The following is a 24,979-nucleotide window of genomic DNA, read 5'->3' on the forward strand; positions in this document are numbered from 1 at the left end:
AGATACTACACAACATAGTCAAAGAAAAAAGTGGTCTTACCTCTCAAAGAAACAGCAGCTTGGCGCCAAAAACAACATTTTCAAGTTAAATTTGAAGTCTTGTGCATGAGCAGGCCCAAGCCGTGAAACCTTCTTGTTCTTCGCGGTTTTATTACAACTGTTTTTGCATTACTGCCACCTTGTGGATATACGAAGTATATCGATCCTAATTGACTTAACTTAAATGTTATGCCCTCAAGTAACACATTAGTATTATGTACAAACAATAATAGACACAATTACGTAGACTTGCTTAGAAAAGCATATGTCAACTTAACAAAAACATATATTTTAAGTATAATGGAAATAAATAATTAATATACACTGAACAATCCAACTCATTCATTTTTTTGAGTGTACTTGAGTACAATTTTTGGATACTCGACCCACCTCTGGGTATTTCTCCAGCTTCTCGTGTTCCTTCTTCCAATGTTCCTGTCTTTGGTAACCTCTATATCTGTCACTTCTGTTTGTCTACCACCACTATGTCCGGTTGGTTAGCCACCACCATTTTGTCCGTCTGTATCTGGAAGTCCCACAGGATCTTAGCTCGGTCATTCTCCACCACTCTTGGGGGCGTCTCCCATTTTGACCTCTTCTCTCCTCCCCTTCTCCCGGGGTTACTGGCGTAGTAGCATTCCAACAACGCCCTGTTTTCGTCTCTTTCCCACTGCTGCCTTCTTGTTCCAGTGGCCCACTTCTCATCAGGGTGTCCTGGTTCCTCAACACCTGACGCGGACCTTATTGATCTGGGCAACATCCGAGCCGGCATGCCTTCATATTTCTCTGTCTCACTCATGTCTGCAGTAGGCTTGCTTAGTATGGGGGGTCTAGCCTTAGGACCCTTACTGGATACAGACGCCCCAGGTGGGAATCCCGCACCAAAGGCATGTAGTCTTTCAAATTTTGCATGGTTGGATCTTAACAAGGTTCCAAGTAGAGCTTCAACAAGCAACAAGAAGTGGGAGTGAGACGAAATATTTTTTGAGTATGCAATTTGTTGAAAACAGCACTTAAACTGAAACAGGCTGAAACGTTTAGGACCACGTGCCTTTAAAAGGCCAAATCTGTGCAAAAATGTGGATTCATTGTCCTTTTCTGTCAGGTAGTCACACTGTCATGACGTTCTGATGGCAAAAGCAAAAAACCCTTTCTTTTTGAACTTGGTTGTGTTGTTAAACTGCATAAGCAGGTTCTCTCACAGCATGCCATCGCTGCTGAGGTGGATGCAGTAAGACAGTCATTTGGAGTTTCTTAAATGAGCTCTTAAATGGTTATGGAACAAAAAAGTATATACATATACGGACACACACGTGTCCAGATGAACAGAATCAACCTTTTGGGATTTACTTACCTGGATGATCAAGACAATCTCACTGCATATTAAGGATCCAAGTATCCATTTAAGGCCCACCACTGCAGTTACACAACTGTAAGTGTCTGCATTCAGAACGAATGCCGTGTATTCTGTTAGAGAGTAAAAGTACAGCCCTGATAGTAACTGTCAGTCTGCCAGTACTGTTGGGTTGTTCCAAACATCCACACTCTGGACACAAACCTGATTAGGGACATTCATGTGGTCACAGCTTTTCTCTCAGCACCCAGTCATCTCCACAATGACAGTAAACCTTCTGACCTTCTCTAAATTCTCTTTCATTTGTCTTATAGAGCTTGAACCATGGGGAACTACTATACGATACATAATGAGACTCCCTACACATTTCACTACTGTATCGAGGGGGAAGAGGTAAGTCTACAAATCCAAATTATAAGTTTCACCCTTGTGTGTGGTCATTCATCCTGGTCCCTCCCCCTCTCTTTCCTTCAGGGTGTAGTGCGTGGCAACAGCACAGGAGAGTACCTGTATGGTGTACCACGATTTTGGGAGCTTTCCTTTAGATACGGAGATCATTCAGGAAGTGACCTCACTGGTACAGCTGGTGGCGCTTCGTACACCATAAGAGAGAGCAAAGACCACAAAGAATTTGAACTGGTCAACACCGTGTTTGGTAGTGTTGTTGACCGTTGTCCTAACTTTGGTAAGTATCAGTCAGTGGTGTGTACTGCTTAATAAGACCAGAGTTCACACACCGGAAAGAAATCAGAAGGTTAACAAAAGCCTAGAGTGACTGACTACGTCACTCTGGATGCTGTAGCTCCTGTGAACAACAGAGCCTCAAATCAGAAGTATTTGGCTCCGTGGTATAATTCTCAAAAACTTACCTTAAAGCAGATGACTCATAAGCTGGAGAGGAAATGGTGTGTCACAAATTTAGAAGATCATCATTTAGCCTGGAGAAATAGTTTGCTGCTACATTTCCTCTTCACAGTCACCCACCCGCCTGATTTCCCTGCTGCTCAGGAGGACCTGGTGTGGGACAGCTAATCAGGCTAAGCTACTTTGGCCCACACCTGCTACAGACTCCTGGCCAGTTTTAGGCTTACTTTCAGTGGTTTGTTCTGCAAACCTATGAACAAGCTATATTTATTACTACTTTATACTTTATGTTTATTATTATTTATAAGTACTATTATCCCCAAAATAGGCCACGCAATGACTAAACACTTGACACACTGAGCAGGAAAGTACCAGTGAAGAAAGCACAGAAACACAGGCCACGCTGCTAATGACACAATAAGTGAACACTGAGTAAAATTTGCAGCTGATTGAAGAGGAAGTGTGCCCTGATAAATCATACATAGGTTACAGGATGAAATAAGTTGCTAAGTAAGAGTTTGAAATGAACTGGGCTGCACAGATGTTGCTGCACAAACCACCAGTGTGTACCAGGAACAGGAAGTGACACAGTATTCCAGTGAGAGCCAATACCAAACTCTTTGCAGTGTAACATGATTTAATGTCAGGAGCTTTTAACAAATTAAAAACAAATTTAATTACTCTGAGCATGCATTAATTTCTCTACAGGCAGAATTGATGAAGAGAAACGCCAACAAGCGGAGCGACGCAGGAAAGAAGACGAGAAAAGGCGTCAGGCAGAGCTTGAGCGACAGAGGAAGATCCAAGAGCAGATGGAGAATGAAACATTAAGAAAAAAGCTCTCTGAAGCACACAACAGGCTTCAGGAGGACGAAAACCTCAAAACCAGGCAGCACCGTCAGCAACACTCTCAAGTTCTACACCAGCTCTTGGACGATAAAGCACATCACATAAAGAGAGATGAGGTAGGGTCCGGCCTTAGGTAATAACAGCTACGGGCATCTGGGAAAGGATAGCAAAGAGGCTCTGGGTCCTTTTAAATGTCTAACATTTAAGTCATCGCAACCCTGACTATGTCCCAGCCCTATACTCTGGAAGATGACAAATTTCTCTTTTTTGGAAAAAAAACTGTAAACAGTTCAGAATTAGTATAATATTATATTAGTATAACATTAATAATTAGTATAATATTATATTAGTATAACATTAATAATTAGTATAATATTATATTAGTATAACCTTAATAATTAGTATAATATTATATTAGTATAACCTTAATAATTAGTATAATATTATATTAGTATAACATTAATAATTAGTATAATATTATATTAGTATAACATTAATAATTAGTATAATATTATATTAGTATAACATTAATAATTAGTATAATATTATATTAGTATAACCTTAATAATTAGTATAATATTATATTAGTATAACATTAATAATTAGTATAATATTATATTAGTATAACATTAATAATTAGTATAATATTATATTAGTATAACATTAATAATTAGTATAATATTATATTAGTATAACATTAATAATTAGTATAATATTATATTAGTATAACATTAATAATTAGTATAATATTATATTAGTATAACATTAATAATTAGTATAATATTATATTAGTATAACATTAATAATTAGTATAATATTATATTAGTATAACATTAATAATTAGTATAATATTATATTAGTATAACATTAATAATTAGTATAATATTATATTAGTATAACCTTAATAATTAGTACAATATTATATTAGTATAACCTTAATAATTAGTATAATATTATATTAGTATAACATTAATAATTAGTATAATATTTTGTTACTGTTAAGGTTCAAATATTGAGGAAGGAGAGTACAAACAACCATGGGTCCAGAAGAGCTTGGTCAAACAATTGATTTTAATGAAATACACGCGTGGGAAGACCAGTCTGTACGCAGACAGCCCTTGATCTTCGACTAATCAAAACATAAACAGATATTTTATACCATCAGGGTTTGAATTTAACGACGCCCCCTCATGCGTCATCAGATACAATATATGCATACGTCAATTCAAAACCACAATGACTTTTAACACAGTTTAAAAAGGAACATTGTCTCTATCTTCATGGCAGATGTTTCCTGTCAACCTTTTGACTACCGCTTCTCCAAACCCGCAGTTACAAGTAAACATGACTAACCTCTCACCTATAAATGCGTCTATCTACTGTGTGTGTGTGTGTGTGTGTGTGTGTGTGTGTGTGTGTGTGTGTGTGTGTGTGTGTGTGTGTGTGTGTGTATGTGTCGTCCTTAAATGCTCTCTCATCTCACCCGTTGCACTTCTGACTTTTCACCAGAACAGAGGCTCATCCTTACATGTAATCCTCAGAATAACCTGCACTTAGACTCTGCTTTCGGTTTCAGTTCTGCAAAAGGCACACTCTGCAAACCTGCAATTTCCTGTCAGCCTGTGACTTAGTCTTTCTGAAAGACACACACACTGTTTAAACATCTGAATGCAATATCAATGCTGTAGATTATATTATTAGTGCAATGGTAATGATGATGATTATTAACAATAGCAGCAACATAATTTCCCTGATCTCCACACTCCCTCTCCTAGGTCTCCTTTTAACCAGGCAGATTAAAAAATAAATTGCTACTCCTGAAGGTCCTCATAGCAGAACATCATCACAGTTCTGAACAGATGTTTGTTGTCCTTACTGCCAGATGCATTCATAATAATTCAAACATTATGGTCAGGTGAGGATTACATCATTTGACCCTGCATACAGTTTTCTGCTGCTGGTACTATTACGCTTGTGTCTTTGTTCCTCTTTAATACAGGTCGCTGATGTTAATGAGAACTTTGAAAAACTTCTATCAAAGTATGACATCAGAGAGGATGAAGATTTACAGATCCAGCTGGAAGACAGGATGAAGGCTCTCCAAAATACGCTGACATTACAATATTTTAATGAGTACCCCCACTTCTTCCGCACTTTATTATTGTCGGCTTTGGATCAGACTACTGGATATGTGCTGCTGTCTCTGACTGAGAGGTTCAACATCCTGGAGGCAGTGCTGAAGGTGACCTTAGAGGGTGACCCTGATTTTGAAGATCTCCTCCAAAATGGACAAGACAAGAAGACAGAGTTCCTCCTCAGTTTGCAGGAACAGCTACATGCTGACAACCCAACACTGGCCCAACAGGTGTTAGCAAATGTTCTGGATCTGTCCTCAAAGCTACCCCTATCAGGTAGGGAGATCGTCAGTCAAATAGTCTTCAACAACCTCTGGGCACCAAAAGACATCAAGCGTTTCCTTGGAAAGACATTAAGCATGGATCAGGAAACAGTCACAAAAATCCTCCACAAAGCGTGCACGTACGGGCTGAGCTGTGACGACGCTCTCTCTGCCCTGAATGAAGACGATCCTGCAGAGTACATCCAATATTGTGTGGACAAAGCTGAGCGAGACAAAGATGCTTGCACACTTTTGGCTGAAATGGAAAACAAAAACTTTCCAGAGTGTGTCCCGTCACTCCTGCGAGAAGTCCTGACATATATTGAAGAAGAGCTACCCAAATATGGAAGTGTGCCCATTAACAGGGAGATGATTGAAGACTGTAAAAAGATAATAACTGCTCTCGATTTTAACAATCCTAAGATTGATGCTCTGAAGAAAGTCCTGATCATCGTATCCAGAGCTGTAAAGGAATGCACCGCCTTTACCACTCAAAGCGGTGAACATGTTCAGGGCTACTTCCCAAGACCCAGTCAGCTAGCATCACTGCTGCTGCTTCTGCTGCCACAGTCTGGGGATAAGAAAGGTTGTCTGTTGGAAATCAGCACTGGAGAGGGCAAAACTTGTATTTTAGCCATGTTTGCTACAATACAGGCCACCCGAGGCATAAAGGTGGACATTGTGACAAGCTCTCCTTTGTTAGCAAGTCGTGATCAGGATAAGTGGAGAAAATTATATGATGTGTTTGGTATTACATCATCCACGGTCCCTCCGACACAAATCGATAGCTGCTCTTTTAAAGATCATGACAAGCTGCTTGAGGATGCATACAGCCAGCAGGTCATTTATGGCACTGTTGGTACATTTGCAGCAGATACACTGAGGCAAGAGTTTGAGAAGAAGACTACCCGAGGTCCGAGGAGGTTTGAGTGTGTGGTAGTAGATGAGGTGGACTACATGACGTTGGACAGCGGTGTCCAGGTCACGTTCCTGTCACACCAAGCCGGCAGCCTAAGGCACATGGAGCAAGTCCTGGCAAGCATCTGGGCCATGATGTCATCCTGCAAGCCAATAGAAATGTTTGAAACTGGGGAGATCAGGTGGGGAACCAGGATCCAGCACTTCCACAAGGCTGTAATGCAAGCAGTGGTTGGCCCAGAATCAGAAGATGTTTCAGCTGATGACATACTTATTCTTGGTGCCCAGCTGGGGTTTTATCCACAGGAGGATGTGGATGAATTAAATAAAGCAGATGGTCAGACACAAACAGAGACTGACGGCTTTAAGGATGCCAGGTGGAAAGCTACTGAGAAAATCATGGCCAACATTGGACCAGAAAAACAGTGTGAGCTACTGAGACAAGTTCAGAAAAAAATAGAAAACGGTGTATCTGTAAATTGTTACTCACTAATGAACAACAAAGCCAAACTTTACAGCAAGGACAGCTCTCATGGAGACCTTCATGTCAGCCTACTTCTCCTGGAGAATGGCTGTACCTGTGAAATCATGTCCGAGGAATCCCTCATCCAAGGAGCTGTGGACAAATTAAAATCAAAAATTAAATATTCTGATGAGTGTTCAGTGAAGTCATTGGATGAGTGTAAGGGATTTATTGTGATCCCCTCTTTTTTGAAAACATACATTGAGAATCAGTTACCAGTTTTTGCCGAGAACGCCTTAAAAGCCATCAGAATGACTCAGGGAAGAGAGTACATGATTGAGAAAGCACCGGAAGCTGACGCAGGTGGTTTCAGTGATGCTGATAGTCATCAGTATGATGCCATAATTCCTGTGGACTTTGAGGCCAGTGGGGTGTTGGAGAAAAACAAGCGATGGGGTGACGGCCTACAACAGTTTCTGGAGATGAAGCACCAGCTGGCCATTTCACAGCTGTCCAATGTAACAAATTACATGTCCAATGTCCATTTCTTTAAACGGTACCTCAATGGAAAAGGCATTTTTGGTGTTTCTGGGACATTAGGGGGGCAAGCTGAGAAAGTATTTCTAGAACGGCATTACCAAACAGCAAGCTATGTCATTCCAGCTCACCGCTGTAAAAAGCTTGTTGAGTTGCCAGCAGTTCAGGTGAGTGGAGGCAACATGCAGTGGATCCAGATGATCTGTGAAACTGCACAGAGAGCTGCAGACAGAGGCCAAGTTGTTCTTATCATTTGTGAAGATGTTAAAACTGCAGATGAGCTGAAGACAAACATGCATGTTCCAGAAAGGCAAGCCAATGAGATCACCATGTACACAATCAGCGAGAAGCACAACATCGAGAAGCAGAACTTTAGCCGGGGAAACATTATCATTGCTACAAACCTCGGCGGCCGAGGGACAGACATACACGTTCAGCAGGACGTAAACGAGAGTGGAGGCCTCTTTGTGCTCCTCACATACTTTCCTAGAAGTCACCGTGTGGAGCGACAGGTCTTTGGACGCACCGCCCGAAAAGGAAACCCAGGGATGGTCCAGATGGTTCTCAACCAGGGCCATCTTGCACCAGCCTACCAAGGCCATTCCATCGAAACCATGAGACAGCTCAGAGAGGAGTATGAGCTCAGACATTTAGACAGCATGGAGAAACATGAACTCTGTGAAATTGACATGAAGGAAACTCTGTTCTCCAGTTTCTGTCAGTTTCTCTGTAACTTTGACAAGAATTACACGGTAGAAGAAAGGAGTGACCTGTCCAAGATGAAGCTGAAGGATGTTCCTGAATATTTTAAGATCCATCAGAACAAGTTCGACTATCAGACTGCACTTGATGCTTTGAAAGAATCGTGGGCTTTGTGGCTCATCCTTCATGAAAAGGACATCAGCAGACATGACGATATCAGCCAGCTGAGAGAAGACCTCACCAAACACTTGAAGAAGACTGGTGACTTCCTCCTGCAGGGGACGAGCTATAATTTCTATGATTACATCAAACAGGCAGCAAGCAGAACTGACCTGCACTGCATGAACAAAACCAAATGTGACTTTGGAGCAAAGACTTACTGGCAGAGAGCTGCAGAGTGCGATCATTTCTACAGTGCTGTGGCGCTTTATAATCAAGCTTACATCACACTCAACCTCAGAAAAGGAGACTACATTGCTGAGGCAAAGGAATTATTGGAGGAAGCACAGTCTGCAGTGGATGTCTATCTCTCAGAATCAACAAATACGATGATGTTTTGTAATCTTTCAGTGACGAGTGGCTTTGTTCCACACCACACAAACAGCAACCTCCAGATCCAAATGCAAGCCAGGATGAATATCTTCAAATCTTGGAAAGGATACATTAAAAGTGCCCTGACAACTCTGACACAGCTCGATGGCATCAAAGCTGATGCAGAAGTAGAGGATTCCAGTGTGTACCATCTTTCCAAAGATAAAGATTTAATCACCACCAATGAGCTGATGATGCTCTATGAGAATGGCCTTAGCACAGTCTTTGAGGTTAAAAAGAAGCCCGAGTTCTGCTATGATGCCCTTGTTTGTTTTGTTCTCGGCGCCCTTCAAGTTGCAGCAGGTGTTCTTGTTTGTGCTCTGTCATGTGGTGGTGCCAGCCAGTTTGGACTTGGACTGATCTGTGAGGGAGTATCTGACATGATTCAAGGGATCAAAGGAATGATACAAGGAGGCTTTGACTGGGCTGAATGGGCAATCTCCAAGGCCATCAGCATCGGGCTGTCTCTGATCTCTGGTGGATTCAGCCGACTAAAGAAAGCTGCAAGTGCAGTGCGTAGTGGCACAAAAGGTCTGATCGCAGGAGCAAAGACTAGTGCCTACACAGTAAAACAGTGTTTTCTGAAGGCAGGGAAGTATGCAGTTCAGGAACTGGGGAAGCAAGGATGCATCAGTGCTCTGAGTTATACTGCTGAGAAGGCATTTAATACTTTTTTCCAAAACGTTCTGAGGAAAGTCTTTGAGGAAAAGGTGCTTTCACTCATAAAAGCCAACCGTAACCTGGATGAAGTTCTCACAAGCTTCATTTGCTCAGGAATACCAAAGAATATCCTGGAGAATGGGTCCAGTGAATTCAGAATTCACAAAGAGTGTGAGGAAGAAATGCTTCAGTCAGTGGATCTGATAACAAGAGAAGTGATTCCTGACCTGATGATGAATTGTACCATGGTTCTTAAGGCTCTTGATGGACTTTCAGCGGTCTGTGGTGCTGTAACACAACACATAAAGAGCAAAAAAGGGTCCGATCGAATAGAAAGTATTCTAATGGGTTTGGAAGCAGCTAAATATGCCACAGCCTTTGTACAAATATGGAATTCGGTACCAACAGAGAAAGTCATTAACAACACCTTTGTTCCTAAGCTCTTGCAAAGAATGGAAAAACTACCTCAGGAAAGCAATGACCAGGATGAAAGGCACAGTTTATCAGATGTAAAACGCTTTAAAGATAAACTCATCAACATGATTGCAGAAAGTGTTTCAAACTCTTATGTTGAGGCCTGTTCCAGGCATATGACCTCCATCATGAGCAAAATGTGCATAAGTCAAATAAACCATGCTGTTGGTGGTGCTGTTAGCAACATACTTGGCAGGGCTGACACCCAAAGTTTCTTTAACAGCCAGGAGTATAAGTACAACATGAAAAAGGTCCTCCAGCGTCCACGTGAGTCCCTGTCAGAGTCTGACAAGAAAGACTTGGAGTGCTACATTGAGGACATTTCTGATGTTAACCGCCCTGCTACGGCTTTGGACATCCATGTCCTCACCCAGAGTGATGCTCTGGAAGGCAAAGGAATCAAACTGGTTATGGTGGACAAAGATGGAAAGAAGCTTTCAGAAGACTATTTTCCTGGGAAGGAGGACTCAGCAGGCGATATAGTCCTCCAACTGAAGAAGGAGTCAGAAAATCCAACACAGTGAGTGACACATACATATTTGATATTATTGCGCCTCTCATTTAAATAAGTCAAAATAATATTTTTTTTAATTGACCAACTCATATTGGCCAGAAAGTTAATTTTGACCTGTTTTGCAAGGGTAACCCTCCCCATCCCAATTTCCAGACTTTGGTTTTGATACTGTCGGGTTCTTCTTCGCTGAGGGAAGTTCAGGAGACAGTCTAGCAGTTCACTCTCTTTTATTATCAGGCAGTTAAAATTGGGCTTGCACAGCTGTGGACAGTGTCAGGCAGTCTGTACATGGAGAAGTGAAGTACAATTCATAATTCAAAGTATATATTAGACACATGGAAACAGGGAATAATTGTGATTGCCTATTGATGGGGAGATGTCGTGGTTGAGGCTCAGCACTCCCTGATTTGTTCCTCATGGCAGCGGTCACTAACCTCCAGTCAGGGATCTTGTCCTGTGTGAGAAAACTCCCTACCTCCCAGATAGGGATGTTTTATTTCCATGCTCCATTCCTTAAAGGAACACTATTAAGTGTTTATTTCTTGTTCACTGGAACGCCCTGTTATCATACAAGCAGCCCTTCCTGTCTGTTCTGTGAGCATGCAGCTACACTCAGCTCTGTTTGTGCCTCTTAGTTAACCTGTCACACCGTGGGGTTAGTGCTCGTATCCTTCTAATGAGGAGCGTATCAACCCTATTATGATCACACACTGCAATCAATGTCAAAAAGAAACTTTATCTAAAAACTTAATAATTATTCTCCTGTCTGATCATCAGGGGACAAACAAACTAACAAACTGTTTTCCCCAAACTGGTGTAGTTTAGTCTGAGGGCAAATCAGAAACCCACTGAACAGCTAGAACTGACACCAGTCATGGTGAATAATAACACAGAGCTGGCATCCTGACATCCTGTGGTCCCACTATAATGACTTGTCCTGTGTTGGTTTACTGGCTGTGAACTGGGAAGGACTCAGTTATTTTCCTGTACCCCCCCAGTTTTTATTTTTTTCTGGCATTCTCGTGTCACTTCCTGTTCCTAACACAGTGCACAGTAGTGTTTTGTTAACATGTGTGACTTGTTTAATTATAGACCTTCAGATAAAGACTTATTTCAAACTGTAATCTTCATGTGGTTTATCCAAAGCACGCTTTCTGCTGAGTCGCCCACACTAAAGACCCAATGATTTTCTTTAGCGTAGCTATTAGCTTAGCTTGTAGCAGAGTCATTAGTTCCTTCTCAAATGTTTAGTTTCTCCTCTGTTTAGCACAGATACTGGAAAAGAAATGTTGCCTGATTGTACTTCTGGAGGCCAGGCTCAGTGAATGGAAAACCAGCTCTGGACTCTGGAAAATGGCATAGATAGTTAGTAGTTAGTGCAGGCAATGCTAGCTTAGCTACCATTAGCTCTTCCTCAGCAGATAGTCCTGAGCAACAAGAAAGAAGGCTGGTGATGGTGAGGAGGACGTGTAGCTCTAAACAGAACACCCCGGTACACCACCTGTTCCTCTCTCACGTAGTTTTCTCATAGTTTTTTTTCTCTAGGGACTCCAGCAGCCATAGTCAACTGTCAGAGGCGAAGGCAGGCGACACTGAAGGAACCCTGAAATTGCTGGGAAAGGAAAAATTTAGATTTAGTAAAATTATAATTCCAGTCTGCAATAATGACACCTGGTTACATTAATCGGATGTCACTTCAGTTAATATTGAAATGGTGTGTAACAATCCTCATTTAGCCTGGAGAAATAGTTTGCTGCTTTATAAGAAAGCCCTCTGCAAAGCCAGAACATCTTACTATTCATCACTGATTGAAGAAAATAAGAACAACCCCAGGTTTCTCTTCAGCACTGTAGCCAGGCTGACAAACAGTCAGAGCTCTGTTGAGCCAACCATCCCTTTAACATTAACTAGTAATGACTTCATGAACTTCTTCACAAATAAAAATTTTATCATTAGAGAAAAAATTACCAGTAATCATCCCACAGATGTAATATTATCTACAGCTACTCTTAGTACCATTGATGTTAAGTTAGACTCTTTTTCTCTAATTGATCTTTCTGAGTTAACTTCAATAATTACTTCCTCCAAACCATCAACGTGTCTTTTAGACCCCATTCCTACAAAACTGCTCAAAGAAGTCCTGCCATTAATTAATTCTTTGATCTTAAATATGATCAACCTATCTCTAATGATCGGCTATGTACCACAGGCCTTCAAGCTGGCTGTAGTTAAACCTTTACTCAAAAAGCATCTCTAGACCCAGCAGTCTTAGCTAATTATAGGCCAATCTCCAACCTTCCTTTATATCAAACATCCTTGAAAGAGTAGTTGTCAAACAGCGAACAGATCATCTGCAGAGGTTTATTTGAAGAGTTTCAGTCAGGTTTCAGAGCTCATCACAGAAACAGCTTTAGTGAAGGTTACAAATGATCTTCTTATGGCCTCTGACAGTGGACTCATCTCTGTGCTTGTCCTGCTAGACCTCAGTGCAGCGTTCGATACTGTCGACCATAATATCCTATTAGAGCGATTAGAACATGCTGTAGGTATTACAGGTACTGTGCTGCAGTGGTTTGTATCATATCCATCTAATAGACTCCAGTTTGTGCATGTAAATGGAGAGTCCTCTTCACACACTGAGGTTAATTATGGAGTTCCACAGGGTTCAGTGCTAGGACCAATTCTGTTTACATTATATTACATTATAAGACATAGCATACATTTGGATTCAGGAGACAGACACTATCTCTACTTTCAAGATTAGGCTTAAAACTTTCCTTTTTGCTAAAGCATATAGTTAGGGCTGGACCAGGTGACCCTGAATCCTCCCTTAGTTTTACTGCAATAGGTGTAGACTGCTGGCGGATTCCCATGATGCACTGGGTGTTGTGGTTTGGTGATATATAAAACAAAATTGAATTGACTTCCTTTACTGTTATAGTTTAATCTGATTATATACATTATTTCCAACATTCGTTTTCCTTATGCTTCTTCATCAATATTATTCCAACAGCTTCACTGGTGGACACAACTTACATGACAGATTTTATGTACAACAACATTATTATTGGTCCCAATCAAAACTCTTAAATAAATTTTAAAGTAATAAACAAGTGTTATGGAATACTTATATTTACAGGGAGATTTGTTAGTCTCACCTTTTCCCTTTTTTGTCCAGAGTGACTGATTTGTTGTTTTTTTGGTTTATTCATGTATTTTTTACAGGGGGAGGGGGTTCTTCTCAAAGATAATTAAACGGATTCGTGGTGAACAGAGCCCGTGCACTGGTCATTTTGAAATCCTGAGACCAGATGGAACCGCGATCCCAGTAAATTCAGAAGATCAGAACTGCCTCTACCACGCTGTTGCCCAGGCCACCTGTAAAAATCCAGGTGACGTAGGAAAAGAGGCACGGATCCTTCGGGAGCAGGTCAGAAACAATGTAAGTCTTACTGTTATTATTAATATGGTCTCTGTGTTCTCTTTCTTTTCAAATTAATGAGACAACATTTACATGAATTATTACTCAAAAGACTAATCAATAAAGAAACTTAGGAAAAAATGAATCTTAATCCTGTTCCAGAAAGCCGATAGTTTCCAGTTAAAGGAACTTCAGCCTGCCTTAACTGTGCGTGAGATGGCTTTAAAAAGTCATTGTCATTGGAGCTGTGATACAGGGATCCACACGTTCTTCTACTCCTGATTCTGGGGACCAGTTACAGGGACAGGACAGGGGTCAGGGGTCAACAGGTAGGGCTAACAAGGGACGTTTCTCCGAGACCCTGGTGCTACATGTGACATATGACAAACAAACACAGGACTACAGAAAGTGTAATGTGCAAAAATTGCAAAACAAGACAAGCCAGTGAAACTCCAGACAGAACAGGACAATACAGACACAAGACATGGAAATGTGGAAATGTGTGTGTGTGTGTGTGTCAGTCCAGTACTGAGTGTTCAGGAGTCCTCTACAACGTGGTCAGATAAGCCAAAATTGAGCCCTTTGGTATTAGTGATGTTTTATTTCATGTACTAGCGGCTCTAAAAGCCAATTCTTTGTAGCGAACAATAAGAGACGACGCTTTAGCCCTCCTAAGAATCCATGAAGACAGGGGCAGGACTTTATTTTTATGGGCACACCATTCTGTGGAACAAGGGAGGGGGACAGATATTCCGAAGTGTTGGGATTTATTTTTATCTGTAAGGCTGATACCTCATAATTAGCACCACGTAAGTGTTTTGTAGAGAAGTTTTGGAAGTAGACTGTTACTGTGATACCAACAGACACAAGACTGAGACCCTTCACAGGAACATGGTCTCGGCCTTAAATCAGGAAATGCACTCTACAGGCCTGATGGAAGACAAGAGGTAGTTGTCATGGTAATAATAATAATAATAATAATACATTTTATTTAAGGTCACCTTACAAAAGACAAAAAATAAAAAAATAAAAGGGGCAATAGTTATTAAAATACATAAAATAAGTAAAAATTGCAAAACAAAGCTTGACAACAGATAAAATCAGCACTAAAGCGAATAAGCCAGTTTGAATAGATGTGTTTTGAACTGTAAATATGGAAGAGAGTCTATATTTCTTATGGCTGGAGGAAGAGAGTTCCAGAGCCGAAGAGCAGAGCGACTGAAGGCTCTGTTCCTATAGTGGTAAGACGAGCAGAAGGAACAACAGGATGAATGGCAGATGAGAATCTGAGAGGGGAGGAAACAGTGGTCATATGGAGCAGATCACACAGATAGGAAGGAGCAGATTTAAGGACACACTTGTACCTGAGAAATAAGATTTTAAAGTTAAGCTTGGGTTCTACGGGCAACCAGTGAAGCTGCTGAAGAACTGGGGTAATATGAGCTCTTGACGGAGTGCGGGGTATGACCCGAGCTGCAGAGTTTTGAAGAAGTTGGAGTTTATGGAGGGACTTTTTGGGGAGACCAAATAAGAGGGAACTGCAGTAATCAGTCTGGAAAGTAATAAGACTATGGACAAGGATGGCAGCAGCATGGGGAGGAAGGAAGGGGCGGAGTCGGTTAATATTACGTAAGTGGAAGTAAGCAGACCGGGTTATGTAATTAACGTTAGACTGGAATGAGAGCGTATTATCAAGTATGACACCCAAACTCTTTACCTGAGGGGAGGGAAGGGTGGGAGAATTTTCAATGTTAATGGAGAAACTGTGAGATTTGGTTAAGATAGAGGCTGTGCCAACGAGTAAAACCTCAGTTTTATTACTGTTTAGTTTGAGAAAACTGGAGGAGAACCAGGATCTAATCTCGATAAGACAGTTTGAGAGAGAGAGAGAGAGGTAGGTGGGAGGGATGAATATGTCAATATGTCTTAAACATATCATACGTCAAAGAACCTTTTTATTTTGTGCATGGTTCTTTAGCTTGGCCCTGAAAATCTTAGAAACATGGTATCTAACCAGACTCTTCCTCTGGATGGCATTACCTTGGCCTCCAGTAACACTGTGAGGAACCTTGGAGTCATTTTTGACCAGGACATGTCCTTCAACGCACATATTAAACAAATATGTAAGACTGCTTTCTTCCATTTGTGCAACATCTCTAAAGTTAGAAATATCCTGTCTCAGAGTGACGCTGAAAAACTAGTTCATGCATTTATTACTTCCAGGCTGGACGACTGTAATTCATTATTATCAGGAAGTCCTAAAAACTCCCTGAAAAGCCTTCAGCTAATCCAAAATGCTGCAGCAAGAGTCCTGACAGGGACTAGAAAGAGAGAGCAGATTTCTCCTGTTTTGGCTTCCTGTTAAATCCAGAATTCAAAATCCTGCTCCTCACATACAAGGTCTTAAATAATCAGGCCCCATCTTATCTTAATGACCTTGTAGTACCATATCACACTATTAGAGCACTTCGCTCTCGCTCTGCAGGCCTACTTGTTGTTCCTAGAGTATTTAAAAGTACAGGGTGGGCCAATTATATGGATACACCGTAATAAAATGGGGATGGCTGGTGATATTAAAGTCCTGTTTGTGGCACATTAGTATATATGAGGGGGCAAACTCCTCAAGATGGGTGGTGACCATGGTGGCCATTTAGAAGTCGGCCATCTTGGATACAACTTTTGTTTTTTCAATAGGACGAGGGTCATGTGACACATCAAACTTATTGGTAATGTCACAAGAAAAACAATGGTGTGCTTGGTTTCAACGTAACTTTATTCTTTCATGAGTTATTTACAAGTTTCTGACCACTTATAAAATGTGTTCAATGTGCTGCCCATTGTGTTGGATTGTCAATGCAACCCTCTTCTCCCACTCTGCACACACTGATAGCAACACCACAGGAGAAATGCCAGCACAGGCATCCAGTATCCGTAGTTTCAGGTGCTGCACATCTCGTATCTTCACACCATAGACAATTGCCTTCAGATGACCCCAAAGATAAAAGTCTAAGGGGGTCAGATCGGGAGACCTTGGGGGCCATTCAACTGGCCCACAACGACCAATCCCCTTTCCAGGAAACTGTTCATCTAGGAATCCTGTCCTGGAGTCCTGTTCCAATTTTTGTTTTGCCCATTCTGCAAATTCTGTGCTGATCTGGGTCATCCTCGTTGAGATGCTGCAGCAGCTGGAGTTTGTAAGGGTGCCATTTGTGAGTAGCTAATATCCGCCGAAGGGATGTTCGACTAATGCCACTCTCCAGTGACATGCGCGAGTGCTACGCTGTGGGCTCTTGCTGAATGAAGCTAGGACAGCCTCTGATGTTTCTTCATTAGTGACAGTTTTCTTGCGTCCACATTTTGACAAATCCAACACTGAACCAGTTTCACGAAACTTAGCAAGCAGTTTGCTAACTGTAGCATGGGAGATGGGTGGTCTCGTAGGGTGTCTTGCATTGAAATCTGCTGCAATGACCCGGTTACTGCGTTCACCAGATATCAACACAATTTCGATCTGCTCCTCACGTGTTAATCTCTTCGACATGTCAATGGCTGTGAACAAAGAGAAACTTGTAAATAACTCATGAAAGAATAAAGTTACGTTGAAACCAAGCACACCATTGTTGTTCTTGTGACATTACCAATAAGTTTGATGTGTCACATGGCCCTCTTCCTATTGAAAAAAACAAAAGTTGTATCCAAGATGGCCGACTTCTAAATGGCCACCATGGTCACCACCCATCTTGAGGAGTTTGCCCCCTCACATATACTAATGTGCCACAAACAGGACTTTAATATCACCAACCATTCCCGTGTTATTACGGTGTATCCATATAAATGGCCACCCTGTAGAATGGGAGGGAGAGCCTTCAGTTTTCAGGCCCCTCTTCTGTGGAACCAGCTTCCAGTTTGGATTCAGGAGACAGACACTATCTCTACTTTCAAGATTAGGCTTCAAACTTTCCTTTTTGCTAAAGCATATAGTTAGGGCTGGACCAGGTGACCCTGGATCCTCCCTTAGTTATGCTGCAATAGACGTAGGCTGCCGGGGATTCCCATGATGCACTGAGTTTTTCCTTTCCAGTCACCTTTCTCACTCACTATGTATTAACAGACCTCTCTGCACTGATTCATGCTCATAGGGGGTCATATGATTGTTGGGTTTTTCTCTGTATGTATTATTGTAGGGTCTACTGTACAATATAAAGCGCCTTGAGGCGACTGCTGTTGTGATTTGGCGCTATATAAATAAAATTGAATTGCATGAAAAAGTCGCTGGGAGTACAAGCTCAGGAGCAGATTTAACAGACTCCTTAGTAACTTGCTTGGCTGTTGTACAAACCAGAGGTGGTGCACAATGATCTGGTTTAGTTCGTTCAAATGGGAAAACACTAAGGCCAGTCTCACTCTTTATGGCTGGCTAGTGCAACACTAAGTCACTGATTGCATATGCAAGTAAACACAAGGTTTTTTCTCAGAAATTGCAAACTGGGAAATACAAAACTCTAATTTGTCTTGAGCCGTCTTGGACTCATCAAACACGATCTCTGTGGCCGCCTCTACAGGCTTAGCCCACCCTGACTTGGCCTCTGGAGGCCTGTGCGATTATGGACCCAATCAACGTTTTACCTTTTTACAGAAGGTGTAGCCTTTGTGTTATTCATAGTCTGCACAGGAGATGTTGGAAGGTAATTCATCTTATGTCATGTTTTATCTGCACTCAGCTTCAGCAAAACCTACCCAAATACGCAGGAGCTCTGAAGCTGCAGAAAGGATATGAAGAAACCTGTAATTCTCCTGAAAGATATTACATATGTGGAGGAAATCAAAAGGCACGAAAAAAAGCCGTAGACGATTTCAACAGCATCTTGGGCGACATGAGCAAGGAAGGTTTGAGTCCAGAGGAATTACGAGATATCGAAGAACAACATCTGGGTTTGGTTGGAGCGCACGCTGAGTAAGTATTTAATGTGTGACCACAACGACCAGCAGATCGAACTTCACATTTATTGGTAACACACATTAAATCGTATTCTGAATGTGTTTCTTGCCAACAGTGTGTACAGAATCCGGAGGCAAACCTCAAAACAAAGAGAATGTGGTGAAAACAGGTTGGCGGTGGAAGCCGACCACGTCCCACCTAGATGTGTCTTTCAGAATGCCCTTAAAAGGTTGCAGGACCCTGAGAACGTAAAGTTAAGAGAGGACCTGAAAAACAAAAGCCCCAACGTCTTTGCTCTGTTGGATAAAAACGGAGACCGCGGGCTGTGCAGAGAGGTTCTGAAGCCGCACCACGAGGCAGGCCTGACCTGGCGCAACAGAAAAGAGTCTCGTATAATCAGGTGAGAACAAATCTGTTCGTCGTGGAGCTAAACTCAGAGTTTTCTTTGGATAGCTAACGTGCTTCTGTTCCAGCGAGAAGCTTGAGGAGACTCTTATTTCTGGAGACGGGGAAAAACTGGTGAAGATGTCGCTGCTGGCAGCCAATCCGGTCACATCCAATTCTCTCAGAGAGGATGCAGGTACGCTACAAACAAGCCTGTAGAGATAGAAGTACTATGTGCTGTTACATACCAGGTTACTGATGAGACAATGAGCAAAGATGAGGGCGTTTGTCACCATAGAAACAACACAAAGAAAGATCTGTGTGTAAAAATGAACTCGCGTTTTTCATGAAATGATGAAACACTGCAGTCAAAGTCTTTCAGCAGTTTAATGCACAGAGTCACAGAGTGCTGGTTACATTGGTTTCACAGCCACTCACAGGATCACACACAGGTTATTAATTATTAGTGCAGGAACACGTGAAGCACCATGTAGAAGGATCACTTAACCAGGAATCAGTAACACAAGCTAATCAACAAATACACAAACCTCACTGTACGAGCACACGGACTCACACTGTGTTAATGAGTGTCCTCGCCTCAGTGGTCACAGTAACAGATATAGTGCGATGCGTCACCGTTTCCTGTTCAGTGAGTAAACCCCGCCTCTCTCTGCTCGCTGTGTGAACTCTGCAGGAATCCCCTCGCTGAACATCTCAAATATGTCCAGAGACGCAACGCAGCTCTACCACAATGTTGGAGACAAGCTGCTGGTGGAAGGTTACTACAAGAAAGGAGTCCTGAATGAGGAGGAGAAGAACAGCATCATGGGCTGGCTGAAGGGCGGAAACCTGTACTCAAAGAACACGTCAGAGTACCAAGAGATGTGCCGCGAGCTGAGAGCCAAGATACAGAAAGACAACAACAACAGTGGAAAATAACAACAGAGTGTGTGTGTTTACCTGAACGTATCAGACATCCAAACTGAGAAAGCTCAGTTTTATTTGATGTTTTTATCATTTATATATTTTGTTATCCTCTCTGACCCTTTCATCATCATTCTCTTTTCCTCTTTTTGAGAAAAGAAAGAAGGAAAAGAGTTTCTCTGAAAGATTTTAATCCGAGGATGAAAAGCAGCTCAAAGAAAGTGATTTGTAATCACAGGAGTTGTTATGTGTTCTCTGTGTAACACCTGTCACAGGTACCTGTGAGCGGGCCCTGGGCCTCTGCTTACAGCACAACATAGGAATCATGATATGACTTGTGTAATTAAACCACAACACAAGAGGTTCATTTAAACGCAGCAGGCTAACCTCACTGATTCCAGATCAGAAAACTGTGTGTGTGTGTGTGTGTGTGTGTGTGTGTGTGTGTGTGTGTGTGTGTGTGTGTGTGTGTGTGTGTGTGTGTGTGTAGAATAGAATAGCCTTTATTGTCATTGTACAGAGTACAACGAAATTGGAGTGCCACTCCCTTGGTGCAAGTTTCAATAATAAATATAAATGTAAAATATAAAAAGTACAAAAAAACAATCGTAAGTACTCAAACAATAGTATGTACGATATATACAGGATAGCAGCATTAATATAATGACTGTGTGTGTGTGTGTGTGTGTGTGTGTGTGTGTGTGTGTGTGTGTGTGTGTGTGTGAGGTTACACTTGTATTTATTTATTTATTTATTTAGGACAGTGCATGTTAATGAACATAAATGTAAAAAAATAAATTACATGAATGTAAACATACCAGATTATAGCCAAAGGCTAATTTCCATCTGTTGTCCTTAAACATAAAAAAATAGACATAATAATTCATAAAAATTCATCATTCATTCATAATAAAAACTCCATCACCAAACTTACACATACACACCGTTCTGTTCCCAAATAAAACATTAAAACTATACAACTCATACATGATCACACACTTGATTTGTCCACAACCAGTTTGGGGTCAGAGGTCACACTGGTGATCACCTTGCTAAGTTAACCCGATTTTTTGCTCCCACCATAAAAAAAATGAAGGAATAAAGTTGTGTGTAAAGCTCTGTGTTATTAATGATTTATACACACACACACACACACACACACACACACACACACACACACACACACACACCTTACTGTTAACTGCCGTCTTGCAGACTTTCAGACTCACTTTGTCAAAGTCAATTTTTTTTTATTTAGCACATTTAAAACAACAACTGCTGACTAAGGTGCTGCACAATTAAGATAATTAATAGAAATAAAAACATAGGGAGATATGATAAGAGTTAAGAAAAAGAATCATAAAATTAGATAATTTGAGTAAGAAATAAGACAAATAAAAGTAACAGAAACTCATTCTGACTTAAAAGGCAAGGAATAAAAGTGGATTCTCAGACTTGTTATGAAAGTGTCCAATGTTGGGAGTTCCTGATGTGAAGGGGCGGTCCCAGCAAAGGCCTGTTCTCCTCTGTGCTTTAATCTGGACCTTGGGACAGCTTTGGTCCACAGACCTCAGCGATCTTGCAGGAGTGTCCAATTTAAAAGATCACAAATGTATGAGGGTGCTAACCCGTGCAACGCCTTCAAAACAAATAATAAAATCTTAAAATTAATTCTAAAACTAACTGGCAGCCACTGTAATGATGCCAGTGTGGGAGATATGTGTTCTCGTTTGAGTGTGCCAGTTAGTAACCGTGCTGCAGCATTTTGGACCAGCTGACGGCTAACTGATGACAGACTAACACCAGAGTAAAGACTATCACAGTAGTCGAGGCAGATGAAATGAAGGCATTGATAGCTCTCTCAGAGCCTCTAAAAACAGAGAAATGGCTTCACTTTAGCAAGTAGCTAAAGATGAAAGAAACTGGACTTGATTACAGCATTAATCTGTTTATCAAACGTTAGATTGGAGTCAACAATCACTCCTAGGATCCTCGCAAAGGGTTTTTTATAAATTTCTAAAGGGCCAAAGTCGCAGTGGTCACAGGGACCAAACACAATCACCTCTGTTTTCTGTTTGTTTAGGTTAAGGACGTTTAAAGCCATCCATGGCTTAACATCAGAGGTGGGACCAAGTCATTGTTTTGCAAGTCTCAAGTAAGTCTCAAGTCTTTATCCTCAAGTCTCAAGTCAAGTCTCAAGTAATGTCAGGCAAGTCAGAGTCGAGTCTCAAGTCACTGGTGTAAAAGTCCGAGTAAAGTCACAAGTCTGAAACTTTGAATTTCAAGTCCTTTCGAGTCTTTAAAAAAAAAAAAAGAAAAAATAATGTTGCAGTTATGCTAAATGTAAATATTAGACCATGTAATTTTAAAATCTGTGTTTTTCTCAACACATGACAAAATAGTGAACTTAGAAAATATACACAAATTGTGAAATTGCACCTCTTTAAAATGCAGCTCAATTAAACCTAGCTCCAAGAATAATTTTCACCGACAGTTCTGAGATACGCTGCATGTTATTCTTGGATGCGGTTGTAGGACCAGCTTTAAAATCGCATGACAAAAATATCATACACATTAAAAAAAACTGTATCACCAACGTAGCCTGGACAACATTTGCTAGTTAGATGAAGTCAGCTATCTCATCGTAGCATATTTATATGCATATTTATAATCATACGGTTCTTGGAGTGAGTGCATACACTCATGAAGTTTAGTAACTTCAGGTCACTGCAACAAGCCCAGGTACAGTTTACCGACGGATGGGTACAGGACCTTGAAATGCACCGTGTAGAACGAAAGACCATCGTACATATCATAAGTTTACCAGTCTCACAAATTGTCGTCATAAATACACATTCGTTAACCGTTTATTAATATAACCTTTGAGCTCAACGGTAATTAATTAGCAGTGGAAATAATTTCTGGTACGCATCACAGAAATGTAGCAGTGACAATAATACTGTATGCTGTAATCGTACTGGGCAATTAGTGATACAAAAAACCTGTTTTATCCTGTGAATAAAAGTATATGTTTTTGTCAATGTACCATAATAACAGAAGCGAAACGCAATATTGTGTCAGGACAATTCACTATTTATGCACAATAAATAAAGGAGCATAGCGCGACAATTTCTGTTCAGCGCCAGACTTGCTTGTAACCTATATCACTAATTATGTTAAGAAAAATGACTCATTAACTACTAAAAAACACTGACCTTCGTGTAAATGCTTGGAGCAGACTAACCTGTGAGCTGGAGTGTTCTGGGACGTTATATTTGATCTTTGAATGGATGCAATCCAGGCCACCCGTCGCCTCTTTGTTACTCCGGAAACATGGCTCGAACAATTTCTCTTCAACGACGTAATCCGATAACAACAATCTCTTTACCCGTCGGCTTACCGTGGCTGTCATGCGACCGGCTATTGCAGTTAATAATACAACAGCTTCTTGACATTTTTGTGTTTCTTTTTATCGCTGTATAACTGATTTTAATTGAAAGCCTGCGTGCGCTAGTACCGCTTGCCACGAGTTCCCAGAATCCTTTGCGGTTCTACCCGTGAATGACGTCACATTTTCAATCTCTATATAATATGCATGTTAAATTTTATATTTGGGGTCAAATATCAAGTCTTTTCAAGTAAACCGGTTCAAGTCCAATTCAAGTCCCAAGTCATTGGTGTAAAAGTCCAAGTCAAGTCACAAGTCTTAGAACATTTTTTCAAGTCAAGTCTAAAGTCATAAAATTAATGACTCGAGTCTGACTCGAGTCCAAGTCATGTGACTCGAGTCCACACCTCTGCTTAACATCATCCGAACAATTTAGCAAAACCTTCAGAGGACTCACAGATTTACGTTTCAGGGGCAGGTAAATCTGTAAGTCGTCTGCATAACAATGAGATTCCATGTTTTTTTAAAAATTGAATCCATAGGGAGCATGTAAATAGAAAAGAGAACTGGACCAAGAATGGACTCCTGGGAGACCCCACAAGACAGGGAGGCTTTTGAGGATGATGCATCCCCCAATCTAACAGAAAAACTTTGGTTGGACAGGTAAGATTTACTCCAGTGCAGTCCCTTTGATTCCGACACAGCGCTCAAGCCGAGAGATAAGAATCCCATGATCTACGGTATCAAAGGCAGCACTGCGGTCTAATAGTATGAAAATGGCTGAATCTCCCAAGTCAGTAAAAGTTAAAAGGTCATTAGAAATTTTTAAAAGAGCAGTTTCAGTGCTGTTGTGCATTTTCAAACCAGACTGAAATACTTCACTAACGCCATTTTTATCTAGAAAAGTCTGGAGCTGAAGAAGGACAACTTTCTCAAGGACTTTAGAAAAAAAGGCAATTTAGAAACTGGTCTGGATTTGGATTAAACTGCTGGATCCAGGTTATGTTTTTTAAGATTTAAGAAGTCATTAGGCAGCGGTGTACTTAAGCAGCAACTGGGAATGTTAAAATCCCCTACAATTAAAAGAATGTCATACCATTTTTTTTAACTGTAGGGGATTGTTCATTTAATTGTTCATGGCATAATTCCTGCCAGGAATTCAAAGGACTCTTGGATAAAATTCTTACTGTATTTCGGTGGTGGGTACAGCTGGATTTCAAACAACTGCAGTTCAAAGCTAGCATAAGCATCAGCTGTTAGCTGCTGACAGTTGAAACTGTGTTAATAAACAGTGGCTAAGCCTCCACCCCGGCTGGTAGTCCGAGGCGAGTCGAGATTGTTACAGTCTGGAGGGACAAACCGCCCTGTTTCCCTTGCACTTCTGTGGCATTTCTTCCTGTAAGGGATGGCAGGGCGAATCACGGAGGAGGAACAGTGGTACAGTCTCTAACACAGGTGGAATGCGAAAATCCTCACATCCTGGGGCCAGTCGGGATTGCTCTTCAACAGTGGCTCTGATATTTAGTAGCGATTGGAGGTCATAAACCAGAAGAGCAGAGA

General features: G+C 41.1%; 2 protein-coding genes across 3 annotated transcripts in view; one reads left to right on the forward strand and one right to left on the reverse strand.

The window, feature by feature from the left end:
• Window positions 1-24,979, reverse strand: part of LOC113010313 (uncharacterized) — a 141,000-nt gene that overhangs the window by 85,880 nt on the left and 30,141 nt on the right. The window lies entirely within an intron of this gene.
• LOC145419397 (uncharacterized) lies at window positions 6,074-21,140 on the forward strand. 2 transcript variants are annotated; one of them, XR_013903077.1, is made up of 7 exons: window positions 6,074-10,369; window positions 13,589-13,805; window positions 18,506-18,738; window positions 18,839-19,123; window positions 19,197-19,303; window positions 19,802-20,457; window positions 20,522-21,140. XR_013903077.1 is itself a non-coding variant. In XM_080292340.1 (6 exons), exons 1-6 carry the CDS (start codon window positions 6,141-6,143, stop codon window positions 20,044-20,046), a joined length of 5,316 nt encoding a protein of 1,771 aa, XP_080148466.1. In that variant the 5' UTR covers window positions 6,074-6,140; the 3' UTR covers window positions 20,047-20,517. The 2 variants fall into 2 exon arrangements, 1 of the variants encoding a protein (XP_080148466.1); XM_080292340.1 differs by lacking the exon at window positions 20,522-21,140 and having other exon boundaries at window positions 19,802-20,517.

Source organism: Astatotilapia calliptera, chromosome 18, assembly GCF_964374335.1.
Source record: "Astatotilapia calliptera chromosome 18, fAstCal68.1, whole genome shotgun sequence".
NCBI classification, from domain to species: domain Eukaryota; kingdom Metazoa; phylum Chordata; class Actinopteri; order Cichliformes; family Cichlidae; genus Astatotilapia; species Astatotilapia calliptera.